The sequence below is a fragment of the Pteropus alecto genome, unplaced genomic scaffold (genome assembly GCF_000325575.1).
Source record: "Pteropus alecto unplaced genomic scaffold, ASM32557v1 scaffold20, whole genome shotgun sequence".
NCBI classification, from domain to species: Eukaryota; Metazoa; Chordata; class Mammalia; order Chiroptera; family Pteropodidae; genus Pteropus; species Pteropus alecto.
The window spans coordinates 14,227,204-14,252,859 of record NW_006436298.1 but is presented as its reverse complement, the minus strand read 5'-3'; the positions used below and the strand labels follow the sequence as shown (position 1 = coordinate 14,252,859).

Genomic DNA, 25,656 nt, shown 5'->3' with positions numbered 1-25,656 from the left:
CTTTCCCTCCCTAGAGAAAATTTATAGGAGGAAGCTAAGTGGGACAAACTATAGCTCTCACTTCTGCAACTGGTTTCAGAACTGTGACTGATACTAATAATCACCTTCCTCAACTACCTATTCCAGATTACCCTTGGCTGGCATCGCTACTGGTTACTGAGTAAACCAGACCCTCATCCCTGAAGGATCTGGTTTATCCCTGATCACCTTGCCATTTCCAGGCCATGGCTGCTGCATAGGTCTTTTATCGCCAAAATTGGGCAAGGGAGAATGAAGAGATGACCCAAGAATCATGGCATGCCAAAGTATTTTTGCCTTTTCTCAGAAGAGCAACCTCCTCCTGGAGTTCAGGGTCAGTTACCCTTGCCAGGATGGTGACACCTTTCTTTTCTGCTGGTCTCATGGCCCAAGGAGCCTGAACTGACTGGGACTCTTGCTGGACCCCCAGCGGGTGTTCTCTCTTTGGGCATCGGGAGCTCTAGATTCACAAAAACTGAAGTTGCGAAAACTGTAATCACACATTTCCAAAGTGGGTCACCAGAAATGATAATAAGTGGGTTCATTTCTACTTCCATCCCTTGCTTCCCAGACCTTGGTGTTCTTTTAAGGACACAGTACAGGGACACATATAATGATCTGCGATGGTCTCCCAACTTTGCTTCTTCTACCTTTTCCCCCATAATCTATTCCCCAAGTTGGTTTTAGCCTCCCAACAGCCCTCCCGGGAACTATGCCCTGGCTGAGGACTCCATGTGTGTGAAAAGGCCTACTGGGGTGTGACCCTGCTCAGTGGGTACCTGCTCTTGCTGCTCGCCCACGTTAGGCCTGTGGCTTTCCCTCATGTAAGCCACATGCTTGGCTTCGCTGCAGGGTCACAGCCAAGTCCAGCACTGCCTTGAGTGAGCACACACATCTCCCAGGGTGGGCAAGGCAGTGTGGTGGGCATCAGGGCACTCAGGAAGGGGAGACGAGAGGAGCATACAACCAGGCAGGGCCTCGCTGTTCCTCTCCCCCTTGCCCTTCCCTCCCCTTGTCTTTTTGAGCCATGCAGGCCTAAGACCATTAGTGGAGGTGAAGCAAGGTGTGTGTATGTGGGAGTGCCCCAGCGGGAGGCACCACTGAGTGGGGAGGTGGGCCCCAGGACCCAGCCCTGCTGAGTGCCAAAGCTTGAGCCTGTGAGGGGGGTGCCCCTTAGGTGCAAGGGTGCCGAGGAGGTAGAAGATTGGGTACAGACAGGGGGACTGATTAAATAAGGCAATCTATTAAGCACGATGTAAGCCAGGCTTCTGTCAGAAAATGGAGTTAGAAATATGGTGAAGGAGAATCAGAATGAACCCTGCAGTAGTGGATGGGGATCGATGCATCGGTCTGAACTTGTGGTTTTATAGATAGTGTATTAGATTCCCAGGGCTGAGTTAACAAATTACTACAAACTAGGTGGCTTAAAACAACAGATATTTATTTTCTCACAGTTCTAGAGGCCTGAAGTGTGAAATCAAGGTGTGGGGAGGGACACATCCCATCCAGAGCCTCTGGGGGAGACCCCTTCCCTGATCTCTTCCACCTTCTAGTGGTTCCATGTGTTCCTTAGCCTGTGACCACATCCCTCCAATCTCTTGTGTGTTTTCTCCTCTGTATGTCTATAAGGATCCATGTGATTGTGTTTAGGGTACACCTGGATAATCTGGGATAAGCTCTTCTCAGACCCTTTATCATATTTTTTGCCATATAAGGTAATATTCATTCATATGTTCTGGTGATTAGAATGTTTGGTTCCAAGGATGGAGAATAAAAAATACAAGGTGAGCCTGAAACATCTGGTTGCACTGGAAAATGAGGATTTACAAAAGAATGATAAAGACATGTCAAAAGAACACACAAGTCAGCTTGAGGGGGCTCTCTCTCACCCAACTGGGGACAATTTGAGCATCAAAATGAATAATGATAATAACAGAATAGTCCATTGAATAAAATATGACTCCATAGAGATAAAAATAAATTAACAAATAAATCAAAAGTTTAATGAGGAATAAGGTATTTACATAGTTTCAAAGTACTGCCACGCAAAATGCTTATTAATTACAGAGAAGAAATTTTGAGGAGAAAAGCCTGGGGACACCATATTATCAAATGACCAAGATGAACATCATCAAAAATGGACAGATTAAATTTGTGCACCACCTGATAAGATGCACAAAGAATACAGCATCACTACTTGACATTCCTGCCGAAGACACATGAACTCAATCTAGTTATGAAGAGACAGCAGGCAAACCCAAATCGAGGGTCATTCCACAAAAATAACTAGCCTATAACCTTCAAAACTGGCAAGGTCATGAAAATGAAGTCTTGTTCCAGACTTACAAAGACAGAAGAAAGAAAGAAGGGAAGGAAGGAGAGAAGTAGGGAGGGAAGAAAGAAACGAAGGAAGAAAGGAAGGGAGGGAGGGAGGAAGGAAGGGAGGGAGGGAAGGAGGGAGGGAAGGAGAGAGGAAGAGAGGAAGGGAGGAAGGGAGGAAGGAAGGAAGGAAGGAAGGAAGGAAGGAAGGAAGGAAGGAAGGAAGGAAGGAAAACTTCCTTCAAAAGTTTCTCTCAAAAATGAAGTGTCTCTCAAAAATGAAGATGTAAAAATCCTTAACAAAATATTAGCAAATAGAATTCAGCAATATATAAAAAAGATTATATACCATGACCAAGAGGGGTTTATTCTAGGGATGCAAGTCTGGTTCAACATTTGAAAACAATCAATGTACTTCAGCATATTGACAAGTAGTGGTGGTGGCAGCCAGGGGACTCTATTAAGCAGTGCCTGGCATGAAGTTGGGGCCAAGCAAAGTTGGGGAAGTGAAAAAATTAGACTCTATACACACGGCTTTTGTTCAAACAAAATAAAGTGCTGCACTCAATACACATTAGATGACTCCTAGGTTGTACACCTAATACTTGTTGTCTGCGTGCTGGTGCCACTGGAAGCATGGGGGAAAGAGGAGAAAGGTTGGCTTGAGGCTCCAAGTGCCAAGTGTCCAATTCCCCAAGATCAGAGTGATCTTGAGAGCAGAGTCCAGGAACAAAGGAGAGCAAGATGGAAAACAATATGGAGGTTCCTCAAAAAACTAAGAATTGATCTACCATATGATCCAGCAATCCCTCTACTGGGTATTTACCCAAAAGACTGGAAAACCCATATCCAAAAAGATATTTGCACACTGATGTTCATAGCAGCATTATTCACGGTGGCCAGGACATGGAAGCAACCGAAGTGTCCTACGATAGACGATTGGCTAAAGAAGCTGTGGCACATACATACAATGCACTATTACTCAGTCATAAGAAGAGATGAAATACTGCCATTTGTGACAACATGGATGGACCTCGAGATAATCATGCTAAGTGAAATAAGCCAGACTGAAAAAGTAGAAAATCACATGATAACGCTTATATATGGGATATAAACCTAAAAGCAACAAATGAACAGGACAAACAGAGATTCAGGGACATAGACAATGGACTAGTGGTTACCAGAGGGTAGGGGGTGGGGGAGGAGAGGAGAGGTAGACGGGGTAAAGGGGGTTAAATACAGGGTGGGTAGGAAGAAGGCGAAGTGGGTAAAGGGGATCAAATATATGGTAGCTGAAGGAAACTGGACTTTCGGTGGTAATCACACAATAGACTATATATACGTCAAATTATAATGTACGCCTGAAAATTATATTATTGTATTAACCAATGTTACCCCAATAAACTTAATTAAAAAAAAATAAGGGAAAAAAAACATAATAAAACAAAGAAGAGCAAGAGACCCTGGCAAGAAGTTGGCAACCAAAATATAAGAAAGCCCATTCTGGAATGTTTGCGTAGTAACTCTGTATTTAAACTTCGAGGCTTAAAAATTTAAATTTGAAGACATTGACCTGACACCTTTCATAACCTATACCAAAATTTGAGATAGAGTCTGATAGCTAATAAAGTTCATCTCTGTATGAAATACTTTGAATTGCCAAACACTGTGCCTGGGATTCATCTCCTAAAATGGAAAGGCTCCCAGCTGCCTCTAATGTTCAGAATAACGTAAGTATCAAGGCTCTCTGCCTTGTCAGCATTCCTTTGGCACTCATCATACTGGCTTCCATCCCGAGTTCCCACTAGGATGAAGTTCTACCTAAGAGCCTGCTCTCACTTATGCTGGGAGTTAATGCTCCTGGAAGCAGCCTTTAGTCAATGAAGGATGGGAGTTAGAGAATAAAAACCCCAGCTTCCATGACACTAAAAGGGATAACTCAGGCCATTCTTCACAAACTTTAATGCACTTATGACTCACCTGGGAATCTTAATGAAACTCAGATTCTCATGCAGCAAGTCTAGCTGGGCCCTGAGATTCTGCATTTCTAACAAGCTCCCAGGTGAAGCCTATTGTACTGGTCTGGGGATTACACTTTAACTCCCATACAAGCGCTTTCTGCAATTTCCTCCCAAGTAAACTCCTTGTTCTCAAATTCCCATTGGAGGGTCTGTTTCTAGGGGAAGTACTTTTTCTCTCTTCTTATATTTCATGCTCCTTGTTCTCAGTTTTCTCAGAGCTTGACCACTACCTTGCAATGTGATCCAGGGCAAACACTTCTTTTCCTCATCTCCAGAATGAGAGGGTTAGACTGTCTAGTTTCCTTCCCACTTTAACATTGTAAAGATGTTCTCATTATCATACTTTCCACACTCTTCTCAATCAGCTTTCCTGCTTTTGTGCATGACCTTTTAAAATCAAGCTGGCTTCACATTCTGCTCTTCAAAAGATGTCTCTAAACAGAAATGAAAAATGAAAGCCTTTTCTTCAAACATAATAGCAAAAATCCTTGACAAATAAAGGATATAGCAAATGTTCACACATGCAGATGACATTTTCATTGTGCAAAAGAAAAAGAGACCATTCAGAAAAACATAAGAATAGTAGTTTTAGGCTGAGGCTATTAAAATGAAAATCAGTGTGAAACCAACAAACGATAGGAAACCATAATCAAAAGATATCTAAATAGGAGGTAATACATATAAGAAAACACAGTAGTAAGTCTGTGTACTGTGTCTGCTTTTTGATCAAACATCCCTAGACATACATATACAGATATAAGCTATCCCTCTCCAGATAATCACTTTGGAAATCTAACTTCTCACACCTATGCTTAAAACATTTTCAAAATTCCTCAGGTTTACAAGAAACCATGTATATGAGTATATACATAATATTACCACATTAGTCACCATTTTTGCCCAAAATAATACAACCCAACCCAAACACAAACTCTATTTCCAATAACTTAAATTTCCTAAAATATTACTAAATGGATTCATGCTTGTAACCATCAGTTATTGCTGAGTAACAATCAATCCCCAAATCACAGTGACATACAATATTAAGTAGTCATATCTCATTTACGAGTCTGTATATCTACTGGGTGGCTCAGCTTCAAGCTGCAAGTCTGCAGGTTGCCTAGAATTGCTCTGCAATTTGTGAATTCGGCTCCCAGATGCTGATGTGGCAGCTATTCAGCCATATAATCTTCTCATGGCAGGGGTCAGATATGAAGGTCTAGGCTTGGAACTGCTACACTGTTGTCATCTCACCACACTCCAAAGCAAGTCACGTGACCATGCACAGCATCAAGAAGTGCCACCCATGGAGTTAGCAGATGGAGTGATATCTGATGAACGATAATCTAATCTTCCAGAATGGGACTAAGAACTCTAGAGGCATTTTCCAAAGAGGAGTGCTAAAAATGATAATAGTAATAACATTGTCACTGAAATAAGTATATAAATACATAAGAGGATCATCTTGGAGGTATATTAATTTGATTGTTTAAAAGGTTATTTTTGTGCTTTTTGTAAAAGTCAAACTTTATACTTGCCTAACTGAATGCATCCAATTCTTATTTACGCTTATATGGGATGGAAACCTACTCAGAGAGGATCCTGAAGGTTATTAAGTCCACGTTTCCTTAGTTCTTCTCTTTCATAAAAAAAATCTTTGAAAGGAGAAGCAAAATTACCAGAATCTCCATTCTGATGCATCAAAGCCATCTGCACAGGGGTGAAAAAGCATCACCAATTTGTTGTAGTCAGTTAGGTTTTGTGGTTGCTGCTTTGCTGCTGAGGTAAGCCAGGTGCTCTACTACCTTAGCTGCTCCATATTAAGTCAGCTGCATGCCTGACACTGTGCTTGGGCTCTCCAGGCTTCCATTTCTTCACCCATAAATGCTCTCCCAGGTGCAGCTAGCCCTAACAATACAACATCTGTGAATCTATTATATGCCCGAGGTTTTCTGATATCACCCTTTCCTTCATGAGAACTGCTTCGTAAAGTCACTGATTTCAGCTCTAGAAAGTGTAGCAGCTTTTATGTGTTAAAGGCCGAGAATGAAAACTCTCGTTTAATGTTCTAGATTTTTGTCTCCTATAAAAAAGAGATTCCCTTGGGATTTGCTGGGCTCATTAGTAATGAGGTGACAGTTTCTAATCTTAAATTCTCTAGAATAAAACTAAAAGGTTCCCCTCCTTTGTTGGATGACTCTGATGTGCCTGCAAACATCAGCACTTTTTTTTTTTTTTTTGGTTCGGTTTGCAGTGGGGGTAACTTCATAACAAAATGATCAACACCAGAGGGTTCTTTGGAGCCATTATATCTCAAGAATCAGAAGGTGGATTTTGAACTAAGCCTTGAAGAGCAGGTGCCCACTCTACCTGGCAGTCAACAGTCAGGAAAAAAAAAATAGTCAAATACTCCAAAATCATTTTCTAAAGCAAAAGTTCACCATTCTCTGGACAGCATTTAACTAATCAGTTCTTAATTCCCCATCACCTGTCAAGTTCTTCAGCCTTCACTATTTGCTTACTAAACATCTACATCATCTTAGCCAGGGACATGCTATGAGTTTCATACATTATCTCTTTTAATATCTGCACAGCCCTCTTAGATGAGGACTGCTATGCTCCCTTTTCGGTTGCCCCAGATTTGACTTCCGAAACAGAGGAGAGTGCGCCTCCGCTCTCCTCGCGATATTCAGGGTACCTGAATCTCACCCCCAGGTGCACCCGGCGGGCCCGGGCGGCCGGCAGGGGCGGGATTCCTGGCCGAGATTCCCGGCCGGGACCGCGGCGCCCCCGGTACCCTTTAGAGCCGGGCGGCCTTCTCACAGCCCAGCCGCGGAGCGGCGGACGCCCGGCGAGGCGCAGGTGAGCCAGGCCGTCCGGCCGGCGCGCGCCAACTCCCGCGGCGGGCTGGGCGCTGGGCTGCTGCTCACGTGGATCGACGCCACCGCCTGCCTTACGGGTAAAGGTGCGGCGGGCCAAGGTGGCCGGGGAGGGGCACTGTGGGGGGCCCGAAGAGGGTACAGAATAGGGTAGGTCGGGTGCCTGGGGTCCGGAATGTGGGGTCCTGACTGGAGGGAGAGGGTGTCCGGGATGGCAGGGGTGTCTGGGAACTAGGAGGTGGGCTGGGATGTGGGGATGAGGAATGGTGGGGGTTCGGGATGGCGGGACTTGGGAGCGTCCGGGATGGCGGGACTTGGGAGCGTCCGGGATGACGCGCCCCAGCGCAGAAGTCGATGCCTGGCTCCCCACCCCGCGCCACTCCAGGACCCGGAGAGGAGAATATTTAGAGTTGTGAGCCCTATGCTAGTTCATCCAACACTGGGGATGACCTAGACCAGTGGTTCTCAAACGTTTTAATCTTGGAGGTTCCTTTACTCCATTAAATAAATGAGAATCCCGGGAGCTTCTGTTTATGTAGGTTATTTTTATCCCTATTTACCATCTTAATTTTTTTTTTTAAATTCATTTAAAAAGAACAAGAATGAACCCACTACATAACAAAAACGTACTTAGAGGAGTGGTATTGGTTTACATTTCTGCAAATCTCTTTAATATCTGGTTTAACAGAAGCTTACTCACTGCTCCTGCTTCTGCATTCAGTTTGTTGCCTACCACACGCTTATTTAGTCTCCTCTCAGGATATTTGCACATGCTTTTAGCCGTCATACTTTTCTCTTGGCCTTTTCCGTACATCACAACTCAGCTTAAATATTGTTTCCTCAAAAAATGTTTTCCAACCACCTGTTTACATTTGCAGCCTTTCGTCATCACCTTCATCACAATACCCTTTTCAACTTCCTTCATACTACTTAGCAACAATCGCTAATTACTCTGTATATTAATTTGTTCACATCTTTATTTCTTGCCTGGCCGGTTCGCATGTAAACTAAAGTTTAGTAAGCACTAAATAAAAACCTCCTGATAATATGGGTGGGTAGATGGATGGGTCCAAAACTTGAAATCTCATTTCTAAAAAGCTAGGTTTTGCATAAGGCACTTAATAGATTCTGCAAATGTACATTTAAAGTAAAATATGTTAAGATAAAAATGTTAGAGCTGGAAGGAGCTTTAAAAATCATGTATCCCAGGACTCTTACAGAGGACAAAAGTTAAGCTCAGATGATTACAGAACCCTGCTTTTCTCAATGAGTATTGATAGAGTTTCTAATCTCCTGTGTGTTAACCACCTGCAAAATTCAGTCATATATCTGATGCCAATCTGTTTGTTTGTCTTCTGTTTGTTGACAGGTCTGTTTGGTTTCTGTCTTAATAGTTTTTTATGAGGATTTGAGGTAGGTTATTATACCATGATAATGGTAACATAAATATAAAATTAATCCACATGTAGGAGAACAAGTATAGAAATCACTGAGGTCGTTAATAATAATGATGCCTATTGCCAAGGCAGTTGAACACATTACATGAATATTGAAATGACTTTTACAGTTACCTCACTTAGTGCCTCTTTCCTGTAATGGAGAAATAATTGCCCTCCTGCAATTGTCATAAAAATTTCTATGGTTTTACATCTTGGAAACTCAATCCATACAATGATTCAATTGATAACCAATTACCCTGGACCCAAATACTTATATTACTAGTAATACAATATTAAACCTTTATGATGAAGTTGGCTTGGAATAATGGATAATGCCTGTAGTAAACACTCCATAGTAAGAAAAGGCACCACATAAGCAAAGGGACATTATTTAGCCAAGGTATTACTAAATCTGCTACAGAGAAATGCTCCAACATAGTGTTTTAGTTTATATAATAAGAATAATACAAAAACTGATTTGTCTGGCATTTTGCCAACCAAAGTTCCTTATTGACCAGCACTTCTTTACAGCCACTATGATATAGTGATCACAGTCATGGCCCCAAGGCACTTCCATGACCCCTAGGCACTGCTAAATTCCAAAATGTCTTCTCAATATTTAAAGAAAAATTAAATACATTCACTATCATTTTGGCATTAGACCTCGTTCTTTCAGTAGCCCCATTGTACTTTTAGCTCCTTAAGCCTAAGGGCTTAAAGCCATTCCTGAGTCATTCTTCATCCTCTGTATCCATTTTTTATTTTAAAATATCTCAGATTCACATTTCCCTCTCTATTTGTGAATCTTTTCCAGGGTTCGCTCTCTCAGGAATGGTGCCCAGTCCATCCTATTATACAGGTCAGAAATCCAGGAATCTTCCATCTTTGATACTGCTCTCTACCTCGCTTCCCCCTCCACTGATTCAATCTATGGACCAGGGCCTATCAATGTTACCCTAAAGAAATCTCTCAAACCCAGCCATTTTGTTGTGCCTCCACTGCCACCATCTAGTCCAAGCCACCTAGGTCTGGTTCCTTAGTTACCCTTATAAAATCCATGTTTTCTTTAGAGCATTTAATTCATTTTGTTATTTATTCATTTAATCCTGGCTTCTCCACTAGACTCTATGAGAATGAGGATCGTAGCTGTTTTATATTTTCAACACCTTACATAGAAGCTAGTATAGCACAGCTGTTCAATCAAGGTTAGTTAAAGGAATGAATGAATGGAAGATCACAATCACTTACCTAGTCTGCTACTATTCCTTAGCTTCTCTCGGTTTTCCCAGGGAATCAGAAATAGCTTTAGGGTTTATCCACTTTTATCGGCATACTGTATGAACAACAATCAAAATTAAGAGCCAGGGCAAGTTGGTCCTATTGAATTCATATCAGACACACTTGTAAAAATAAAAGCATAATCACATGTAAAAACTGTGGCCCTATGTTGGTTCTCCATATTTTAATTTTTTTATTTTCAATTTAATGGTCCTTGAAAATCTACAATACAAACTGTGGCTGTCGAGCCTCTGAAGCCCATATGTAGTTAAGGACTTCTTTAGAGAGCATTCCTTGAGTGGCCTTCTCTGAGAGTTCCTATTGCTTCCGTAATCAAAATCACTATTTAGAACAATGTATTTAATCTAAGACTAAATTTCCTCATTTGAAAAATGGAACTAATAATAGTACCAACCTCATGTAATGGACATACATAAATACTTAGCTCAGCGCCTAGCCAATAATAAATGCTTAATAAATGGTAACTGTTATTATGATTATGTTTCTCCTTGATCCCAAATGCAATCTAGTATAGTGCTATATATGCATGATACCCAATATATACAATGAAAACTTAGTCTTTTATTGGTTATTGCAATTTAGTTATCATTTAAATCTTAAAATTGGTAACTCATGCTGGTGTACATGGTTTAACACTTTATTAACAAGAGTAATTTGATAAGCTCAATGGTCCATTCCCTCGTGTCAGGTAACTGGAATGAATGTCCGTTTAGGTACCCTTTAGTCAGTGTTTAACAGGATGTATCTGCAAGGTCCAGTAGTTCTCTGGCAATCTTAAGCTCCATAAGGGCATTGACTATGTCTGGATCTCTAACTACCATTGAATAGACTTGTTAAAAGATGTTAATGTTAAAAGATAGGACTGATTCAGCTCAATCTCTGGAAATCAGTGAGAACATATGTCTAATATACTAAATTAAATTGAGCCCACTTTGAGTATTTCTAGAATCTGATACCTTTGTATACCCTTCCTCTCGCTTAACTTTATCCCTGGGAAGGGCATCCTCCACTCCATTCACACAGAGTTCTGCTATGGTTAGCTTTCTGGTAACTCAGTTTATAATACATGCATATTTGGAAGAATAGTTAGTTACTTCCAACTAATAAAGCCAGAATGTCCAATTTTCTACAGAATTAGATCATAGGAGTGTTTTAAATGTTCTCTGGAATATTTTCTTACTTCTCTTTACCTGGGACTATCAATACCTGTTGCAGCTAAAGTAACCCACTACACACAAAGAATACAAATTCAGTATAATTCACTATTTCTCTCTTTTTCATAATGTGGAACCATGAGTGAAGTCTGAAAAATTAAAATGAAGTTAAAAGTTCTTAAAAAATCAATGAAATCTATTTGGGATTCCCCAAAATCAATTGGCCGTTCCCCAAAATCAATTTCTGGCAGAAGCACATATAAAAATGTTTCCCCAAAAGAGTAAATTCTGATATTTTTATATAAAGTAAAACCAACAATCAAAACAAATGTCTCAACAAATTAAATGTAGACATAGAACATGGAAATACCTGGAACTCCTCCCTATTCTCTCTCTGCTATACTCAATCAATACTCTTCCCCCTCCAACATAATTAATGCATGGTGAATTTGGTAATAATAAATAATAGACATTGACCAAATACTTACTATATGCTCATCTCTATTTCTCTGATGTCCAGTAAAGTTCCTCTCTGATTTGGTGTTCGTGATCTCAGGGTGTCTCACACTGTTTAGTGCTTACATTGGCTAATTGGTTTAAAAACATTCAGCTACTGGTTATGTGAGATAATGGATACAGCTTTGATGCATTGTTTGTAAAGCAAAAGGAAGGCAGTACCTGACAAAATATTTAAAGTTGTTATCAACATACTAAAATTGCTGTTTGAATAATGAGATATGCTGGGTATTGGTATTGAATTTCAAATCAAGGTTAATGTAAATTAAAACTTAGAAGAAAGTACAGTAATTCCCATGCAGCAGAACTATAACTTATAGAGCCAAGGAACTGTTATGATTCAAATTATCCAGAAGTGTGAGTACAGTGGTCTTAACATTGAATGAGAGGAGGAGTTATTAAAATAAATCCACTTAAGTTTCATTCTTTCTCCCCTATATCAAAATATTTAAACATTAGTAATGCAGCACACTTTTATCTATTTTTTGAAGCTGAAAACATACTGGGGTTTCCTGTATTACAGCCTCAGTGGATGACATACAATTTGAGGAGACAGCTAGGTAAGTGGCATTGCTCTATCATGCCTTTCTCCTAGGTGTATAGGTTCATTTGCAACATGTAAGCTTATTCATTTAAAGTCGTAACTAATTCATTAATAAAATAAATAACATTTCACCCAATATAAATCAGTAATAAAAATAATTGCCAAGGCCTACTTTTAGTAAATATTGTTAACTGTAAATTCAGTCCTGATTTTGTTGAGAAATAGCTCTGAGCATTAGATGCATTCTTAGATGTATAAAGCATAGCAAGATTTCTTAAAGCTGATTCTTAATGGCTTCTTCCTCTATTAGAAGAATAATTAATAATAATAAGTATCTCTGTGATGGTGAATTTCATCATTAGGTTGTTGGGTAAACATTAATTCGTCTGAGGAGAGAGATTAAATTATTAAAACCTTTTTATGTATGGGAGTATGCATGTGCTTTACCATCTCTTATTGTAGAAAATTTCAAGATACACAAATATTTCAAACATACACAGAATACTAGAGAATGGTACTGTGTATCTCCAAGGACCTATCACCTATGACAACAATTAACTCATGGACACTTTTGTTTTAGCAATATCCCTCTAGACTCCCACAGACACCTGGAATATTTTCATGCTAATCCCAGGCATTATCTGTGACTATTTCAGCATATATTTCTAAAAGATAAGGGCTCTTTTAGAAAACATATAACTTAATCACAATACCGTTAACAGAAATTATCATTCCCAATGTCTCAAAAAATATTTTTTCATTTAAACAATTGTTTTATTGAATCTGGATCCTGCGTGATTGAAATGTCTTTTAACATATAATTTTCCCTTCCTTTTCTTTTACAATTTATTTTTTAAACAAACCTGGTCATTTGCCCTATAGAATTTACCACATATGTATTTGTTCATTGTATCCCTATTTAGCATGTTCACTTGTCCTTTGTATTTCTTGTAAGTTGATATTACATTTAAAAATTGATCTAATGAAGTTTTGATATTTTGGTAAAACTACTTCCTTTCAAGAGCATAATATCTAATGATCATTACCTAGAATCATTATTTCATGAGATATAGATAAGATGGTAATATGCTAATTCTGTATTTCTTCTTCATTTATTTTCTAAAATACTATGTAGACCTTTTAGCCAATTTCTCGGTTACCCTGAGGTAAACTTTGTCCAGGAAACAGGCTTAATTCTTTTCCTTTATTTAGTATCATAATAAGCCCATGGATTTTTATGTATTTGGTACATTTTAATTCTGATGTGATTATTCTTATGGATGCTTAAAACTGCCCCGTCTCTCTGGACAAGGGGAACTTCTTTAGTGTAGTTGCTAAGTCCTTTGGGCATAACCCCAAAGTTAGACATCTTCAATAACTCCTTTGCTTTCTGGTATGACAAGATGAGCTCATCTTTTACATTTCCTCACACAAACTTAGAAATTTCTTCAAAAGAAATAGTAAGTAAAGATCACAGTCTGGGCAGGAAAGGTGCTCATTGGTCCAGAGTTGGTCATTATTTCTAAGCCTTTTCAGTGGACAGAATTAGGAATTATGAGTTTTTTAAAGAGTTTATGTTAACCTTTAATAAATTAAGATTATATGGTTTTATTTAATGTCTTTGATTTTAATATTTAGTATCTCTTTGGTTTTATTCCCCTGTATATCTCAATTCTCAAAGACATGAACATAACTTACAAGAAAAAGGAAGACTTAAAGTCATCTGTTTCTGTCCTGGACTGGTACTTGAGGACCATGAGGTAGTTGCCACCAGTGTTCAAACCCTAAGTAATCTTGTCCACTGAAATAAATGCCCAGTTAATTTCTCCAATCTTAACTGCTTACACTTATTTATTTGGCATTTATCTATTTATATACAAACAAAATTAAGTTAAATAAAACCACATGCATAAAGAAATTACTTCAAACCTGACCAAAGAAATTTTTGGCAGGACTTAGAATCATAGACATGGAGAAACCTTTAGAGCTCAGCCCAGTCTTCTCTTTTTACCAAAGAGAAACTGAGGCATAATGCCCAGAGCCAGCTTGGGTCAGAGGACACTTACAAACTGGACCTTTTTATGCTTAATCCAGTGCTTTCTGCAACCCATCACTCTGTCTTTGTGATCAGCTACTGTTATTGAACATCTCCTGATGCTCGTTCTCACAGGTAATTGCAGTGTCTCTGTAAAAGTCCTTAAAATTCTAGAATCTTATAGATGCAAACAAAAGTCTGTTGACTCTGTTCATACACTAGCTATGTGATTTTTTTCCCTGAAGTAAAAAAAAAAAAAAAAAAAGACATGTATTTGCATCTCAGTAAAATCACAAATAATTGTAAATTCAAACTTATTTGAGAATAGATTAAAACACAATTATTAAATTTGGAAATGCCGACAGTACATTGTAGTAAAATATCTATTATGGACTTTCCAATTCTAAATTCTGTATATTAAACTTGTACCCTCCTCACTGAAATTTGGTTTTGCCATTTTGTACCATTTTGTTTGTATTATCAAAGGATTTGTGGGCACTAAAATCAAGAGAACTTCTTGTATTTTTTTGTACGCAACCTGTACCATGAAAAAAATGAGTTACATATAGAAAGCCATATAATTTGATTATAAACCCTATTAGATATTTTTTAATTTACAAATATTTATTGCTTACACAAAAGGCACTCTTCTAGGTTTAATAGGGTATGTGAATGATTATGGCACACTTGCAGAGTGTGGCAGTCACTCAGTCTGATGAGAAGTCAAACAAATACATAATCATCAGAATAGAAAGTATGATAGTATGCATGCTTAGGATGAGATATTAAACTCAGTTCTATGAGGTAGTTAAAATGTACATTTTGACTGGAGAATCAATGATAGTTTTATGATAGAGGTAGCATTTAATGTGGGCCTTAAATGAGATATAGATTTTCATCTGGTGAATAGGAAAAGGACTTCACAAGACAAGGTACAGGTAAGAGCCTCAGCACCAAGGTGGGAAGGAGCAGAGAGTGCTCAGGAAAAACCTGGTTTACAGAGTGATGATGCCCCTGCTGGAGACTGAGGTTGAGTAACAGTAGGCCTTTAATGTCATGCTGTGAAATTGGTTTTATTTAATTGGGATCGGTCATTTCATTCATTTGACAATTCGATGTCTGGAGTTTGGTTTGGTGGAGAATTCCCCTACTTTTAAAGGCATGGCAGAGTTCACAAAGAGACAAAGAAAAGTAGCAGATGCTTCCCCTCCTCTGACAGGCAGAGAAGCAAAAACTTTTGGTAGTATCTGAGTATAAAGTACTATCGCTGGCTAGTGTTGTTATTGTAAATCTCGGCTAGAAACTTTACTAAACAGACTTAAGAAGTCTAGGAGGAACAAATATAAGGGAAAAGAAAATTGGTTTAGGCTTGCATGTGCTAAACTTGGGGATTAAGTTAAATTAAGTAATGTATGTAGAAGCAGCTAACAGAGCCTAGTACAGCCTCCATAACTATTAGTTGAATCTGCTGAGAGAAGTTTGAAAGTGTGCCTCTGAGTTTCAAGAATGAGATCCAGGCTAAAGATGTAGATTTGAGAGTCATCTCTCTAAAGATGATAGAATAGTAAAAAGAAAACTAGGTTTTCCAGAAAGAGGGTAAAATGAGAAAAGAATAGGACAAAGGGCAGAAATTTAGGAGATGTCTGCATTTAAGGGATAGATTAAAGAAGAGAAATCAGTGAAGGAAACAGAATGAGGAGAGAACAGTAGTTTGGAAACCAAAGAGAGAAAGTTTCCTGAAGAAAGAGGTTGATGCTGTTCAATGAATGAGATGTTGGATTTGGTTGTGAGGAAGCCTCTTGAGAGATCAGAGTAAAATGTGGAGGCAACAGCTAGATGGGAGTGGCTGCGAAGCAAATGAGGGATGAAACCCCAAACTTCTATGCCTGGCAAAATTCTAATCCTTGAAGACCCATGTCAAATATCACTTCTTCTGTGACCCCTTTCTTGACTTTTCAAATTAGTCATTTCTTCTGGGTGCCTTTACAATATTTGATCCTTCTTTTCAGAAAATTTTATAATGTTGCACTTCATTTGTTGACATGCTGGTGTCCCAAGTGAAAACTCCTAGATATCATCAACCATGTCTTGTTCATCATTGTAATCTCAGGTCTTAGCTTAATGCCAGACTGGTCATGACTCAGTAATGGATCATCAAGCAGCGTTGAGAGCCCGTGTAAATCTGGTGAAGCTGATCAATTTTAGGGCTTGATTGTTTGTATGTTTATTCATTTATTTGTTAACTAACATTTAAAAATAAATAGCAGTTGTATAGGTTTGCTTATGTGTTTGTTTTAACATTCCTTAAGGAAGCAGCTGCGCCATAGTCAAAGTATCTGTTGCAGATTTGGAAGTCATTTTTAACACAATCTTTGCCAAGGCTCTTTTCTGTTTAAATAGAGGTAGTCAGTTAACATATGTGTGGTTCACAACGATTGACATCTGTTTTTAGTGTCGTCTTTTTCTGTTATCATCAACCTGGATTTTTCACACACAAATGTTATCAACATGATAAGGTGAAACTGCACTATTGTACACGTGTTTAACTAAATCTTCAAGTATAAAATGAGGTGTTCTAGGATTACTGAGTTTTTTGTTTTTTTTTTACTAGAGTTGGACAAGTTATAACCACCAAAATGAAAGTTACTAGAGCATTCAGCATAAGCATGGAGGTAAAAGGCCCCTTTCCTTACTTCTGCCTCTTGGTACTAATAATGAAATTAGAAAATGCTTATCACATAATGCCAAATTTTAAAAAAATTATAAAGCTGTAAATACAGTACAATTTTATGTTCATGTACACACGTACATGTTTCATATTTTATATAGGAATAAATAATATAGATTTCATATTTATATATATGATATCATATACATAACTGGAAAAAATTCACTAAATGTTAGTAATTATTAATCTGGGTGGTGGGATTACTGATAATTGATAATATATACTCTGCATAGTTAGATTCTATTTTTATTATTTATGTTTATATTTACCAACTTTTCCATCCTAAGTACATATTTTTTATAATCAGAAGTTATTTTTCCAATTTTATAGAACATTATTAAAAGAACAGTATTAACAGTATTACTTTAAAATAAATTTAAAATGCTAGTTTCATTCACAACACAAAGAAAAGAATGGTGAAGTGCATAACTGAATTTTGAATGCTATAATCTTATGTTATCTGAGGCTGAAAGTTTATTTTCTTTTCATTTTAGATCAGCATCAAAGTCATAGTACAAGACATATTCACTGGCATTGAGAAACTTGTTAGTGTGGCCTTCTCTACATTTGTAGCCAAACCTGTTGGAGAAGAAAAGGTAAATTTTCTGTGTGACAAGGTATCTAGCATGTAATTCAAGGACATATTAATAATTGCATCAGAATTATTATTGAAAAAAGGACATTCATCTTACCATGAGTTATGCTTTCCCAAGATTTGTTTTTCACCAATATTTGTCATAAAGTTACAACTCTGGTAATATCATAGCATTAAGTATTTTAGAGAAAAGGAGACGTAGCCAGTTTGTGAAAGAGGAAAAAATAGTGTTTTAAGTGATCCAAAGGTCATATCACTTTTGAAAAATATATTGCTTACTGAGTTAGTTCTTTCATGGTTCTATAACTCCAAATTGAGTTAATTTTTTAAAAGCAAGAGCAATTAAACAGTTTCATGTTATGTTTCAAGTATTATTTTATACCTGAATAAGAATGTCAAAGTCGCTGAGTTATTGAAGTTTGACAATGAGCTTCAGGGCATATAAGGTAAAAACACCCTTAAAAGAAATATGTTGGCTTGATGTGCATGCCCTGTGGGCTTGCCTGGCCATTGGCCCAGGGCAGCTTCTTTGTAGTCTTCTGGAGATTTATTTATTATAATTTCTTGGCTTTCCTTTTTAGGGTCAGGTTGCCTGAGAGAGGGTCCCCATTTAGTCTAAGTAATTTTTAGTGTAATAATTCAATTTAGGATTTAAATCTTTCGCTGGAAAGATTGCTCCAGAGATGGGCACAGTGACTTCTCCTAGCTCCGCTTTGAAGCAACAAGAATTGCTTCTCACTCTGCCAAAATGTTCTTCCTTAGACGGCCTCAAACTTTGGAGGCAGGACAAAGCAATGTGTTCACCGGATCCAACAGAGGTGAAAACAGTGCCAGACTCACCAGCTATGCCTCACTTGGGCAAGGAGACACAGAAATGGGCTAAGTTCACCGACCATGGTGTCTGGTGGCAGGTGTCCCTGCAGAGTTTTGTACACTGGGACGCTTCTCCCACTTCCTGCCCAAGATTAAACAGGCCGCGGGCAAATTACATTGCCTAAAGGTATTGGTTTTCAAACTGAAATTCACATAAACTATTTTATTATTTAAAATGCTGTTTTCTGGACTGCATCCCAGACTTACTATATTAGAATCGCTAGTATAAGAACTTGGACTCTGTACTCTGACAAAGCATCCCAGGGATCCTATGTTCACTGAAATTTAAGATGTTGAGAGGTTTGTCAACTATTCTGTTTTTCCTGGAGGCCTCAGAAATCTCCAAACTCTTGGGAATGAGAAAATGTGGAGGTGGATACAGAGTTTCCACATCTGAGAGCAAGTGACAGAAAGGAGTCCACCTCACCCTTCTGTTCCTTCACTTAAAGGGGAAAATGAGGGCCATCATTTTCCCCCTCTAGCATTAGACTTCTCACTCCTGTAAGAATATCATAGTCACACTTTGGTCTCTGCTGAGACTGAAGAATGTTTTCCTGAAAGCACTTCTAGGAAGCCAGGGGCCTTATGGTGCTGCTTTAATTGCTTGGCTTAGGTAACCTTTATTGTAAAGCACGTTTCCCAGACTAATTTATTTTCCAGTTGGTAACATTCTTATTCAGTTGAACAAGTTCATACAGCTGAACATACTTGTTCAACACATCATGAAGAGAGCCACAAAATATCCATGGTTGGTTTGAAGCAACAGGCCTACCTGAATCTCGGTCCAAAGTGAATTTGTTCCAGGACAAGATGAACAATGATTAACTAGGCTTAGTTCAGTCGTTGCACAGGCCAGATCATTGAAGGACTCACAAGACTCCATAGAGTATGCTTCTGCAAAGCCTGATCAAGCTAAAGGGAATAGTACAGCTGGAAAAACATCTTGCAGGACGTTCGGTCCTTTCCAAAATGTCCACTGAAACATTTGGTCCGTGCCAAAAGGTCCTTGATATTTGGTCCTTCACATGTGCCATGACCAGCCAGGTACTGAGGCAAGAGGGTTATTATTGGCAATTCTACTATGACACAATTATTGGATCAATAAAACATGATAGTATTTTTAATGTAGTAACCCTATAAATCAAAAGTCTAAATTATAGACTCTTTGAACCCAGATGTTTTGGACAGGACCAAATATCAAAGACCTTTTGGCATGGACCAGATGTCTCCATGGGTGTTTTGGACAGACCAGATGTCCATTAATGGAGAAAAAAGCACAAGCAAACATCAGGGAGGTTTAAGACTTCCAGGCATCACTCTCAGGTACTTTTCAGTCATATAAAATATAATTTATCTGTGGATTGGAGAGCCAAAGCATTAGTTTACCAGGTGGTCTTTCTATCCCGTTGGTCACGCAACTAAAACAAGAATGTGTAAGCAGATAAACCAGTGCAAGCTATCAGTCTATACATTTCTAAACAAATTAGACACAGCGGACCAGGGGCATTATAGACTTGAAGCAGCATATTATAAAGCATTCGCTATTTCATCCTTATCTTGGCCAAGGGTTAGCACCAGTCTTTAGGTGTCCTGGAAAAAAGCATGGAACTACTCCAGTCCAGCTACAAGGTGTCTCTTCCTTATCCGCACAGGTTAACAGATAGGTGTTTCTGAAGGAGCTTGAGCCCTTGGTTCTATTGCATCATATTTCCAGATTTCTGGAGGTCAGTTAAAGCTTAATTCTAATTCTGATTCTGTTTGTTCATTTTGTTCCTTAGATTCCACATATAAGTAAAATCGCATTGTATTTATCTTTCTCTGTCTGACTTATTTCACTCAGCGTAATAACCTCTAGGTCCATCCATGTCATTGCAAATGGTAGGATTTCATTTTTTTTTTAATGGCTGAGTAATATTCCATTGTATATATGAACCATAATTTCTTTATCCAACTGTTTGTTGATGGACATTTAGGTTGCTTCCATATTTTGGCTATTGTGAATGTGCTGCCATGAACATAGGGGTGCATAGATCTTTACAAATTATTGTTTTGGTTTTCTTTGGGTAAATACCCAGAAGTGCAACAAAAAGAACAAACTAATCAAAAGCAGACTCACAAATATAGAGGACAATCTGGTGGTGGCCAGCGGGGAGGGTTGTTGGAGGGCTGGGAAAATGGGGTGATGGGTTAAAGAAGTACAAATTAGTAGTTGATAGATGGTCACAGGATAGGGAATGCAGTCAGCATTAATGTAATGGCTAGGTAGAGAGCCAGAGGAGAGAAAGAGCAATTAGGGGATCATTTTATAAACTATATAAATGTCTGAGCAATGTACTGCATACTTGAAACTAATAAAATAAAATTTGAAAAAATAATAAGAAAATAAAAAAATAAACAAGCAAAAATCATATCTAGGTTAATAAAACAAAGTGGCAGACTCCAAAAAAAAAAAAAAAAAGCTTAATTCTGACACGTTAATTCTTTCTGTTCGCTTATTAGATGTTTTCACCATGTGATGAAAGTTTCAAATTGGGACTATCTCTTAGTACTTGCTGGCTTTCTCTAGAACAAGTTTATTCCCTTTCTTTAGTGTTTTAATTTTGCAAAAGGTAGAAAATATTTCTTGATAAGAATTCAGTGGCATCAAAATCTATCTCTGCATTCATTAATTTGAAGAAAATTTTATTTTGTAGTTCTTTTGAAAATTTTAAAAATCAGAGAAAATTAATAGTTGGAAAATTTTCTAAAGGACATATTTTATTCTATGCAGAAAGAATTGTCTGTCTTGATTTTTTTAGTTTAAAAAATATTTTAAGAAAAAAATTTACTCAAAAAAATTTACCATAAATATTTTATTTATTTGAGTTAGAAAACAATGTAGCACATCATTTGTTTTTGCAATACTCATGTGTGCTTTTATAATTTAAGAAGACAATGAAAGATAAATGTTTTTTTCTTTCTCTGGGTTCATTTAAAACCAGTCACACTTCTATGAGATCATGTGGAACTTAATCTGGCTTCTGAGGGAATAAAAGTTCGATTACAACATGAAGATACCATTAAAAACCTGATAAAGGAAAGTAGCAAGTTTGATGGTCAGTAAATCTACTTATAGGAACTTTAATTATATGACTGTGATAAGTGAAGGAATGCTCCTTATTTTCACCTTTTATTATAGTTCGGTCCTGGTGACACTAGATATCTTTTCCAATAAACCCAGTGGCCGGAGAAGGAAGGGGCCAGCCATTCAGAATATAACTGCTGACACCTGAGACCTCTTTAAATCAGAGGATCTCCAGGGGAGGAGATGTAAAAGAAGGGTGACAGGGACCAGGCAGTTCTAGTAAGTGTGCCCTCAGTGATAATAGACGAACAAAGGAATGACAATGCCATATATAGATCTGGTGCTTCACAGTTTACTAAGCACTTTCTTGTCTGTTATTTCATATGAGCTGCATATAATCTCAACAGCGGAGGAAACTGAAACTCTAAATAGCGAAGAACCTTGCTAAAGATCACAGAGGATGTGCATGGAAGCAATAAGGTTCTATTCCTGTTTCCAAGCTTTTCCACAGTAACACTGTGTTTGATGAGCCAAAGTTTCCTTTTTCTCTGGCAGATAATTCCAGAGGGCTCTTTACGGCCTCATGGGGCAGGCAAAGGAGGTCCACCTGGCCCATCACTTCCTGTCTGACTCCATCTCCTGCAGCCCCAGCGGAGGTTACCTGTGGTGGAGAGCAAAGTGGGTGAGGGGAGGAAATAGAGCAATCCAGCCCCAGCCCATCTCTCTCACCACTGACAGGAGGACAAGGAGGCTCACAGAAAATCCAACCCCCTCCCAGTGGCTCCAAGGCAGACACAGGAAAAAGAGGAAGGAAAGGAGAAGACAGAGGGTTCAGGATAAGAAAGTGAAAAGAGGAGGATGAGGAAGAGTGCATGCAAAGGCCAGAGGCAAGAGGAAAGGCAGAGGCAGGGGTGACTAACACCTGTGGGCTTTATTATCCTGCCCATGTGGCATCATCACAGTCCTGGGAGCACCCCACAGACAACCTCTGTGTTGGTAAAGAGTTTTTCAAAGGTTTCTACTCGTTGCTGACCTTTAAAGACAATGCTCATTACCAAGTTATTTTTAAGGAAATGAAGACTTTATCATTTATTCACTGTGCTAAGAAGAGTGAGTCTCCTTTTGTAAAGATGGTCTAGGGAACATTTGAGATCTTGCTCCCTGGCATATGTTTTCAGTTTGGCTTAAATAATCTCTTGTAAGAATTCAAAAAAATAAACAGATAAAGATGGTCTCATTACTAAAATATATGTTAGGTGCTTTTTGCTAAAGTAATCAGATAGTTAACCCATGACAACTAGAGCGTTACTAGAGAGAAAATTCAAGGTAGAAGGAGGCGAGGCATGAAAAGATAGAACTGTATCACGGAGGCTCCCTTAGGCCATGCTAAGAAGCTTGACCTTTTTTCTGTTCTTGCTGAGAGCCAGCGAAACATTTTGAGCAGGGTTGATGCATGATTAGGCTTGCTCTTAATATGGTCACTCTGGGTGAGACTAGAGGGATAGAGACCAGGCAAGAGGTGAGAGCTGGCTGCACCAGGCAATGATAGTGGGGAGAGAGAGGAAGGAAAGAGGAAAAAAATATATACAAGAGTTAAAATCATCAGAACACGGTCACTGACATGGGGAGATGGGTGAGGAAGAAGGAGTCTAGGATACCGCTCAGGTTTCTGGTTTGAGCAATTAATTAATGGTTGTATTATGCACTTACATATAGAATATGAAGAGTGGGGTGGGGCAGTTTTGGTGAGGTAGATGATGAGTTCAGTTTCATCTGACAAGCCTGTGGAACAACCAAAAGAATGAGACCGGGGCTGGGGAGACTAAGTTTGAGAGACAACAGTTTACAGATGGTAATTCAAATGCAGATAGTACATGCAGTCACCCAGGGAGGGCACTTGGGGACACAAAGGTGGTGGATCAAGGACGGAACCTGCAAAAAACTTGGCTGTCTAAGAGATAATCAGGGGAGGAGGATGAATCTACAAAGGAGACCTGGAGGGACTGGTCGGAGGAATAAGGGAGAACCGGAAAAAGTGGTGTCATAAGTCAAGGGAATAGAGTTATATGAAGAAATGAGTGGTCAGCTATGTTCCAGGACATGAGGAATAAAAACTGTCCACTGAATTGGGAATAGGGAAGTCACTGGTGACTTTGGCAAGAGTGTGGTTAGTGGAAGCATGAGTGCAATAAATAGGGTATAGAAAGAGAGAGATTCTGATGACCCCGTATTAGAGGAATAATGGGATAGGCAAGAGCTTACTATCATCTCTGTGTTATATTCACCTGGTAAATTAAACACTTTTGACAGCAGGCTTTGTGAAAGCGCGTTTATTAGGATGCAGTGGATAACGAATGAAGCAGAGCCACCAGCCTCCTAGCCCCTGACAGTCTGAATGTCATCCTTTGTGGTAGATGCAGATGGTGATGGATATCAAAGCTCTCAGAACAACTTGGCTATTTCAAAACCTTCTTTTGGGGGGAAACTAAGGCATCGAATTATATCTCTAAGTGTCATTCAAACCAATGGGAAGTGTCCCACGTAGCACTGGCGTTTGACAGGACCTCAATTTTTTCAGAGTGTTTTCCTGCACATGAGCCATCACAGGTGGGGCCTGCCTCTTCCCATGGGAAGCAGGAGCTTTTCTGTCTTTCCACTCACCCCTAAGGTGCCCATAGCCAAGATAGCTGCTTCCTCCTATGGCTTACTTACACATAAGGCGGGATCGCTAGACATTGGCCTACTCATTGGCTCATCTACTTTCTCTTGTCACCAGTGGTCCCTGGCCAGCAGGAAGTTACTCCTTTTATTTTTTTATCCTAGTTCTTGTTTCCCATACTCAAACCACTGACATTGCTCTGTTCTTCTCAGCTCCCTAAGGCAAGGTTAAAAACAAACAAAACAAACTATTAAATGGGAATAATAAAGGTACTTATTCGATAGGTTTATGTGAAGATTAAATGAGTTAACATAGATCACTGAGAACAGTGTCAGGCATGCAGAAAGTGCTATTGAAGGATTGGAGCAACAGTTGAAGACCGTCCTTTCAAGAAACTTGGCTGTGAGGGGGAGAAGAAAGTCCGGAACTAGAAGGGACCCTCAAGATCCAAGGGGCATATTTTTCAAGATAGACAATATTGGTCATGGTTGCAGGCTGATCAAGTTTAATCAATAAAAATCATTAGAGAGAGAGATTGATTAAAAGAGAAAGAGATAATTGGTATCAAACTCGTACTTTAGAAAACCCCAGAATTGTTATCTCTTTGTCTAGGAGGAAATTTACAGTGTTCTCTGTTAACTCTAGCCTTTCTCACGAGTGTCAGTCTACTGGGAAGTGTAGCTAGGCCTGGTTATCTAAGCCTCCTTCACTCCCCACGTGAGCCAAGTGAACTTGGTTGCACTGGCTTTTCTTGGTGTTGTGCAAGTAGCAAATAATTAGCTGTACTCATCTCCATAACACCAATAGTACTTTGCATACTAGAGATATTCTGAATTAATTAGTAACAGGCACATGCTACAGTCATTCAAATACAGAGGTAGAATGATTGCTGTTGACTTTAGTTTCAGTTTGTTAGGAAGTTGGGCAGATCAGATGTATATGTCTGGTTCAATTTAGAATTATAGATTTTTTAAAGTCTGTTTTTATCATCTGTTTCATCTAGTCTGCTCTAAAATAAATTATTCTACATTCCTTTGCACAAAACAACTTTTCAACCTAACTTTATTGATTTGATCTCCTTTTTAGAAATTTTAGTAGCTTTCATGTTACCAAGGGTACTACAGAACATGAAAACAATTTTTCTTAAGCATGTAAGAGCAAAGTACTGAAACTTGAAGTTGCTGTAGAGTAGGTGGTTTGTTCACCCGTGGATTTGATGGAATTTGTTTTGGATGGGATAGTATGTTCTAAAGGAAGAAGGCTAGGTCATCTTTGTTATTGAACTGTGTTTTTAGAAAAAACAGGGTTCTATATTGATTATAGTATCAGACATAAAAGATCAGAATCTTTTTCAAGATGCTATATGAGTGAAAGCCATATCACTAGAACAGTGAGAAAGTTGAATCCAAATGATACTCTTTTAGAAGAAAAGGGAAGATGAGATTCGATTATGTAAAAGCAAGACTTTTTTGGAATGTGCTCTTGTACCATTGTTATGTGAAAGCTTGGCATG

At 38.7% G+C, this 25,656-nt stretch overlaps 1 protein-coding gene across 1 annotated transcript in view; it reads left to right on the top strand.

Annotated features, from left to right (window-relative positions):
* Nucleotides 1-25,656, top strand: part of ACOT12 (acyl-CoA thioesterase 12) — a 44,904-nt gene that overhangs the window by 1,920 nt on the left and 17,328 nt on the right. The window contains 5 exon segments of the mRNA XM_025047767.1: nt 6,998-7,321; nt 12,140-12,205; nt 16,836-16,896; nt 17,447-17,548; nt 21,362-21,515. Of these exon segments, the coding sequence (XP_024903535.1) occupies nt 6,998-7,321; nt 12,140-12,205; nt 16,836-16,896; nt 17,447-17,548; nt 21,362-21,515 (707 nt within the window).